Source organism: Nycticebus coucang, chromosome 7 (assembly GCF_027406575.1).
Source record: "Nycticebus coucang isolate mNycCou1 chromosome 7, mNycCou1.pri, whole genome shotgun sequence".
NCBI lineage: Eukaryota > Metazoa > Chordata > Mammalia > Primates > Lorisidae > Nycticebus > Nycticebus coucang.
The window spans coordinates 129310294-129318585 of record NC_069786.1 but is presented as its reverse complement, the minus strand read 5'-3'; the positions used below and the strand labels follow the sequence as shown (position 1 = coordinate 129318585).

The following is an 8292-nucleotide window of genomic DNA, read 5'->3' as shown; positions in this document are numbered from 1 at the left end:
CCCCACCCCTCCTTACCTCTCAGGTTTCAGCTTCTTCACCTACCCACCCTCTGATCCCCACCCCCACCCCATGGGTAGATTGCTGCCTCAGGGCCTTCCTATTGCTGTTCTGCACAGCTCAAGCCCCACTTTGTTCAGGCCTCTGGTTCAACTGTTCAATAGTCCCTCTGTAACCTCCTGGTGTGCACTTTCTACCACTACACTTACACTCGGTGCCCATACACACATGATTTTGATTTCTAGAATGTATTACTGGCATTACATTGAAAAAGTTTGTTTTATTATTGCTTTGTCTCTCCCAGGAGAATGGAGGCCCCAGGAGGGTAGAGGGTCTTTGTTTAGAAAGCTATGCCCAGTGCCCAGATGCCAGGGAGGGGGCATAGCCTGCTCCACCCTACTCAGCGCCCACAGCTTCCAGGCCACCCCTTGGATCTCCCAGCCTAGAATGCAGCAGAAGGTGGAGGGAAGAGCACCCAAGTAGCTCAGTAACTTGGAACAAGTCTCCTCCTCAGTAGGGCTGAGCACTTCCAGGGGTGTGGACGTGGCCCAGTGAGGGGCAGGGGACCACTGTGTCAAAGGCTGGTGGGGATCTTGGCCACAGCAACCGTCTTGGCCTGCAAGGGGTGTTGCAGGGTGGCAGGAAGCTAAGCTTCTCCAGGGGTGTGCATGTGTTCAAGTTCTCAGGTCCCCTCAGTGCAGCAAAGAATGACCCCACGAGAAGCACACTGCGGGGTCTGGATGGGCTGTGTCCTTCAGAGGGCAGAGACCCGTGGTGTGACTCCCCTCATTTCCTCCTCTGGAAATCCCCAGCCTCAGAGGTTGGGGCAGGGAGTCCGAAAGCAGCCCAGGAGGTGCATGGATGTCCTGGTCTACTCCCCAGGGCGCCTTGCGGGTCCTGCTCCCTGGATGGATCGTGGAGGAGGGAGGGAAGCGCAGCGCGGTTTGAGGCTGGTTTATCTTGGAGAGGTGACCGTCAGGAGGTAGATCTGTGTGGGCACTCCAGGGGTGGCATGGCGGGGTGGGGGCTGGGGCTGGAGGCTTCCAGGTGAGAGCGCGGCCTGGGTTTGGTCTCTGGGTTGGGGGATGGGCTCGGGGCGGGGCGGTCATGGCGCGACGGCCGCCCCCAGCAGCAGCAAGGTCCCGGCCAACAGCGGCAGGGACAGCGGGCCCGCGGCCGGCCCGTGGTGCGCGGCGGCGGTGGGGCCGGTAGGGGGCGCCAGGCCGCAGGCGGTGTAGGGCTCCAGGCAGGCGGCGAAGGCCATGACGTGCGCGACGAAGCTCTGCTCCTGCACGCCGTGCACCAGGTGCGCCTGCGGGCCGCGCGCGAACACCGCCACGTCCTCGCCGCCGTGCGTCTCCGACGACAGAGGCACCGCCGCCTGCTGCCGGTAGTTGGGGTTTCCTGGTCGGAGAGTGGCGTTCAGAACAGGGCAGGCGTCCCCTCCCTTTATCCCTGAGGATCCGCCGAGCAGGTGACGCGGCCACACTCACCGCTCTCGCTCTCATTGACGTCGGGCCGACCACTCGCGCTGACCGCGAAGCCCGGGCCGTTGCCGTACACAATGGACGTGTAGGCCTTGCTGTCCTGGGCTTTGCTGGGGGCAACTCCTGCAGGGACAGGGGTGGGCTCCTGTGTGTTAAGTGCTAGCACTTTGTGCTATCATTACTGCCGTTTGACAGGTGAGGAAACTGAAGCCCAGAGAGATTTCTGCCACATAAGTTTTGCAACTGCACCTGACCCTCTTTCCAGGCCTACCGAAGATAGAGCTCCCGCGCAGAGTGTAGCCGCCAAAGGAGAAGACGTGGGAGTGGTCGGCGGTGACCAGGATCAGCGTGTCCTGCTCACTGGTGAGCTGGCCTGCCTTGTCGATGGCAGAGTCAAACATGACAGCCTCTGTCAGTGCCCGATAAGCCTTGCCATCATGATGACCGTGATCAATGCGGCCCCCTGCAGGAAGGCCAGAGGGCTGAGGTGACACTTGGGCCCATTCTGAGTAGCCCTCTCCTCCTTTGCTCCACAGAGCCCCAAACACCTTCCACGAAGAGGTAGAAGCCGAGGGGGTTTCTGCTCAGTAGGCGCAGGGCCACCTCCGTCATCTCCATCAGGGAGGGGTCCACTGTGGGGTCTCGTTGGGTCTCATATTTTGTGTCTCCAGGCTCAAAGAGGCCTATGAGATAACAGGTCTTGGGAGTGACTGGTAGGTGGGGGAGTGGTGGGAGATCATGGCACACATGTCATGCACACATGCTTGGAGGGCAGTCGGAGTAATTACCCATGAGGTGGGTCACAGATGGGTCCAGGGATGCCTGAATGAGCTCCGAGCTGTTCCACACATAGCGGGCACCCTGGAAGAATAGAGCCAGGCCTCAGCCATGTCCTCGATACCCACACCCCTGCCTGTCCTGTGTGGCCCCTGCACCCTGGGCCTCCATTACCTGCTGTTTCAACAGCCACTCCTGCACCAGGTTCTTCCCATCTAACCGGACACCATCCTGGCTGGCATCTTCAGGGTACTCAGGGTCCGGGGTCCCCTTGGGAAACATGTACTTGCGGCCCCCTCCCAGGATCACCTGAGGCCAGAGGATTATGTTGGGGAGGTTTGGGGCCCTGCTGGCCCTGCTGGCCTCCTAGGAGCCCCTGGGCCTCCTCCAGGGCTGTGGGCACAGCCTGTCCCGGGCTGCACCTTCTCCAGCCCCCACCTCCACCCCCAGATGCTGCCAGGTCAAGTCTTGGGCTGTTGGATGCCTGGGACTCAGGCCAATAAGGGGCTCTCCCCTTTGCCCATCCCCAGCCCTTGGTCTTGGTGTCACACATCAATGTCCATGTTGGAGATGAGCTGCGTGGCGATGTCCTGGCAGCCTTCCTGGAGTGCCGAGATGGGCATGTTGGCATCCGAGTACCAGTTGCGGTTCACAGTGTGCGCGTATGTGCCAGCTGGTGAGGCATGCTGCACCCTCGTTGTGGTCACCACTCCTACCGACTTCCCTGAGGGTAGCAGAGGTCTAGGTGGGTGATCAAGGTCTGGAGCCTGGCCCTGAGCCCCAGGGGAGCCCCAGCCCACCTGCTTTCTTGGCCCGGTACATCACAGAGATGACTTTGTTGCCGTATGTTGTTGCGCACTCGTTATAGCGGGCAGCTGCACTCACACCAATGGTCTGGTAGTTGGCCTTGACCCCACACAGGTAGGCCGTGGCTGTGCCTGCGCTATCTGGAACTTGTCTGTCCACGTTGTATGTCTGGGAACAGAAACACCCTCAGCTCTGCTCTGGGGCAGACACTCAGACCTACGGCCCCTAATTGGGCCGCGGCTCTCCTGGGTCCTTCCCTCCTGCCCACCCCCTGGTTGCATCACTCCCCTCTGGTGTACAGGATTCTGAGGTAGCCAAGCCCTCACCTTCGACAGAGCCAGGTACGGGAAGTGGTCCATGGCCAAGGGTGTCTCAGGCCCCAGGTTTCCATTCATGTGCCCCTTTAGGATCCGAGTGGCTGTCACCGTGGGCACCCCCATCCCTGAAGTTGCAGAACCATGTCAGGCCTGGGCTCCAGGGCTGGCCTGGATTCTCTGGGGGCCTCGGGTGCTGGGTCATGAGGGCTGCCAGGGACAGACGGGCCTTGCACACTCACCATCGCCCAGGAAGAGGATGAGGTTCTTGGCCGCCGTTTGGATGGGCCGCAGCTTCCTGGCAGCATCCAGGGCCTCTGCTGCCTTGAGGTTCCAGAAGGCTGGGTTCTCCTCCTCAGCTGGCAAAGGGAGAGAGGAGGCCGGGTCAGCCTGGGGTGCCTGCGTGGGGGTGGCATGTGTTGTTGGGGCACCAGTGTGTTGAGGTGCCTGGGGGGGGGGTTACTACCTGGGATGACACCAAGGGACAGCTGTAGCCTCAGGCCTAGCAACAGCAGCACCCAGGATGCCAGCATGTCTGTGGGGTGGCTGTGGGTAGGGGGTTGAGGCTGGACACCAGGGTACCAGCTACAGCACAGGCTGCTGGGTTTAAGTCAGGGGAAGACTTTGTCCCTGGCTGTAAAAGTTTCCAAGTCCCTCCCCTCTCCCCAGGAAGCCACCTTGACCACACCCTGCCTCATGTGACCTGAAGCTCAGCTGGCTGAATAGAAGTGATAGGGTGTGGCTGAATGAACCTGGGGCAGAGGTCTGGACAAAGGCACAGGGTGGGCCCAGATGTCCTGAAAGGAGTGTTAGGGTGGTTATTGGGCAGATGCCCCTGGGTGAGGAGTGTTTGAATTCTGCTGGGGGGGGGCACCCCACAGCCCCACCCATGGTGTCTTATGGGTGATCCTTCATTCACCTCACTGGTTTAGTATTTCCTGGGAGCCAGCTGAGGCCAGGCTTGTTCTGTTGTTGAAGTGAGGTGAGGCTGAAAGGGCACAGCCTGGGCCCGGGCCTGGTTTGGCCCCCGGATACCTCTGGCCTGGGAGACATGGGAGAGGAGGTGGCCTGGCTGCCTGGATGCCTGCTACGCTTCTCACTAGGCTCATCCCTGTCTGGTGGGGCAGGCAGAAACCTGGGCACAGGGTCCCAATGCTGTCAGAGAAGGGGGGCTGGTGAACAATACTAAGGAGGACCTTGCCTATGTGTGTGTGAGGGCACACGGTGCTGTGGGGAAGGGGCCAGTGTTAGGGCCAGCCAGGCCTGGGGTGGACCTTTCAGAGATCTGGCAGGCTACACATTTGAGATTCAACCCTGACCTCTTACAGAGGTAGATGGCGCCTGGGGGTGGGTCAATCTTTCTCCGGCTGTGGGCGCACGGGCAGGTGTAGCCTCTGATAAGGAGCTCAAAGTGTTCACTCTCCTCCCGTTGGGTTCAAAAGTTTTCCTCCAAGCAGGGCGTCGTAGTGGCGGGTGCCTATAATCCCAGCTACTCAGGAGGCTGAGGCAGGATTGCCTGAGCCTAGGTATTCAAGACCAGCCTGGGCAACATAGAGAGACTCTTGTCTGAAAGATAAATGAGGCTGGGCACCCTGGCTCAAGCCTGTAATCCTGCTGAAGGCAGGAGGATCCCTTCAACTTGGGAGTTCAAGACCAGCCTGAGACAAGACTGAGATTTTTATCTCTACTAAAAATAGAAAAAATTAGTGTTGTGGTAGGCGCCTGTAGTCCCAACTACTTGGGAGGCTGGGGCAGAAGGATCACTTGAACCCAGGACTTTGAGTTTGCTGCAAGCTATGATGATGTCACAACACTCTAGCCTGGTGACAGAGTGAGATAAAAATAAACAACAAAAGTATTCCTCAAGACCAGCAATCCCACTGCTGAGTGTCTCTCCAAAGCGATGACAAGCATTATTCACAACAGCCACAAAGTGGAAGCAACCCAAGTGTCCCCGATGGAGGAATGGGTAAACACAGTGGGGTACATATGTACCTACGATGGAATATCATGCAGCCTTAAAAAGGAAGGCGATCTTGCCTACAAGGTGGGTGAACTTTTGGTTCTGTGAAATGAGCCAGTCACAGGACACATGCTGCATGAATACACTTCTATGAGGTCCCTGGAGTAGCCTCCATTCATGGGCACAGAAGTAGAATGGCACCACAGGGGATGGGGGAGGGGAATGAGTTAGGCTTGGGCTTTAGGATGGTTGTTTAGTGGGTGCAGAGTTTCAGTTTGGCAAGATGAAGAAGTCCTGGAGACCGCTTACACAGTAGCATGTGTATACCAAACACTGTTGAACTGTGCACTTAAAAAATGGTGAAGATGGTGAATTTTACATTTTGCATCAATTTGAAAATCTGCTAAAGATTTTCCTTCTTGCCAGAACAGCACAGCCGCCCTTTTTCTTTTTCTTTTTTTTTGGCTGGGGCTGGGTTTGAACCCACCACCTCTGGTATATGGGGCCGGCGCCCTACTCCCTTGAGCCACAGGCACCGCCCATAGCCACCCTTTTTCACTCAGGCCTCTCATCCCTGAAACCCAGGGTGTCCTCCCCTGCTGTCCACACCATGCCCACATGCCTTGCTCAGACAGAGATCTCCCCGGTCCTCCTGCCTAGAGCCCTGCCTGCTTCCCACTGGTCATCATGTAGGTCTCAGGGAAAATGAAGTGCCCTCTGGCAGCCTTCCCTGTCTCCCATAGTTGACCTCATAGTTCCCTTCAACTCCTTCTTCATCTTGCCACGTTAGGAAAATTCTTGGCTAAAGGTCGGGGAGGCTCGCTAATGGGCAAGTCCTTAATTAATTAATCGATTCATTCCAAAGTCACTGCCAGATGGAAAGCCTTCGCAGCCATGCCTTCTTCCTTTTTGAGTTAGAAATGTTGACATAAGCATAGATTCACGTGTAGCTGTGAGGATAGTCCAGAGACGTTGTGTATAGCACTTTGCCCAGTTTCCTGCAATGGTAAACTTCACAAATATCCCCATTGCTGTGTGTGTGGTTCTATACCATTTTATCACTACAAAGTTTGTATAAAACACCTATGGACTGTCCCAACCTCACAGGATCCCTCCATCCCCATGCCACCTCCCTCCCTGGCCTCTACCCTATCTCCAAGCTCCACAACCACATATCTGTCCTGCATTTCTAAAATTCTGGTCGTTTCAAATAAGTTTATATAAATGGAGTCACACAATCAGTGATCTTTTGGGAACAGCTTTTGTTTGGTGAAGGTAATTTCCTGGAGATTCACATAGTGTGGAGGAATCATTGGAGTCTCTGTTCAACCATTCAGCTGCCGAAGGATAGCTGGGCTGACTGCAGCTCTGGCTGTGATAAATAAAGCTGCTGTGGGCCGTCACGGACAGGTGGTTTGGTGAGAAGCATATGCTTCTCACTCCTTGGGAATTAGTGTGTTGCATGGTGACTGCATGTGCAGGTTTTGAAGACACCATCCGTCACACTGTTTTGCAGAGTGACTGCACCATCTCTTATCCAACGGCAACTGGGAATTTTTCTGCGTTCTTGCCAGCATTTGGTGATGCTGCTGTTCTTTATTTTGGACATTATGATAGGGTGTAGGGTGAAGCCCCTTTTAATGCTATGACATTAGGATGACATGAAGTGATCATCAGCTCCTGTTTACCTTAGTTTCTTGTGAATTCTTCCATGTGCCTGAGCAGGACTGGAAATAAGACACAGGCCACATGTTACTTGCAGTAAAGAAGATGTTTGTCCTCATCTAAACTCTGAGGAGACAATCTGGCCTTGTAGAGCCTCTTGGCCACCCTGTTTCCTAGCTTCAGGCCTGAGTCACCTGATTGTGTTGATATCTGGTGACAGTCCTATCCTTCCCCTGAAGCCCAGGATCACAAGGCAGCAAGCTTGTGCGTCCCTTGTGGGGTGGAGTCAGAGATAAAGCCTCCACACCTTCCACTCTTTGGTTATTATTACCCAGGGCAAGGGGAGGGTGCCCGGGCCCAGGGAGTGTACTCTCTGGGGGCTGGCTGTCTTGGTTATCTGTTCACTAGGAAAGAAGGGCTGGTCCTGTTGGGGGGCATCTAGATCTCCCTCACCCTCCACTGCCATCACCTTTCACCACTTGACTCCCTTGCAGACGCCACACTCAGTGTAGTCCGGGCTATGCCCTGGCTCGCAGCCAACCTTGGCAGTGCCACAGGCAGCGCTGAGTCTACACCATCACCGGCTGCTGCCAACCACAGAGGGAGGGCTCGGGCTGCATCCTGCCCTCCAGATCTCCTTAGGACACCCTACTGGGACGTGCGGTGCAGCCCTTTCACTCGGGGGAGAGCATGGCAGGGTCTGAGAACGGGGAGCGTGTTGAGGAAACGGAGGCATCCCTTCCCACAGATGTGCTCCCGGGCGCCGCCATGCTCTACACTCCTGGGCACCTCCCACCAGCTCTGTGGAAATGGCGCGAAAGGCCCCCATGGGGCTGGGTTCTGGAAGCAAGCAGGCTTATTTTGCCCTCCCTTCCCTGGGGGCTGCATTGGGCAGACCTGCGGGACTGTAGGCGCAGAGAGAGCCTCCTGAGGGAGCTGGAAGGCAGGTGGGTGGGCACTGGGGAGTAATGGGGGTCAGGGGATGTTTTGATGTCTTCTCAGCCCCCACCCAGCCAGGGTGGCAGTGGCTGATCCTCTGTGATGTTGCAGCTCCTCTCTCTGGCCAGGCCTGTCCATCCACTCCAGGGCTGTGGGAGGAGGCTGGGCCGTTATTTCCTCCTCCGCAGAAGCCGACACCCAGAGCCAGCATTGCTCACAGAACAGGTACCTTGTGGTTCAGGCAATAGATGGTCCTAGGCAGGAGCACAGCCACTTGGGGTAACAGGCTCATGGAGGTTCCTGTGGGTCACAGCAAGGGTGCTGGCAGTACGGGACCGAGAT

At 56.8% G+C, this 8292-nt stretch overlaps 1 protein-coding gene across 1 annotated transcript; it reads right to left on the bottom strand.

Annotated features, from left to right (window-relative positions):
• Window positions 1-258: 258 nt before the first annotated feature.
• Window positions 259-4006, bottom strand: ALPI (alkaline phosphatase, intestinal). Its single transcript, XM_053598173.1, has 11 exons — window positions 3850-4006; window positions 3626-3742; window positions 3396-3511; window positions 3063-3237; window positions 2814-2986; window positions 2437-2571; window positions 2274-2346; window positions 2034-2168; window positions 1757-1948; window positions 1492-1608; window positions 259-1402 (listed from the first exon to the last, which is right to left on the bottom strand). Exons 1-11 carry the CDS (start codon window positions 3914-3916, stop codon window positions 1104-1106), a joined length of 1599 nt encoding a protein of 532 aa, XP_053454148.1. The 5' UTR covers window positions 3917-4006; the 3' UTR covers window positions 259-1103.
• Window positions 4007-8292: the final 4286 nt, after the last annotated feature.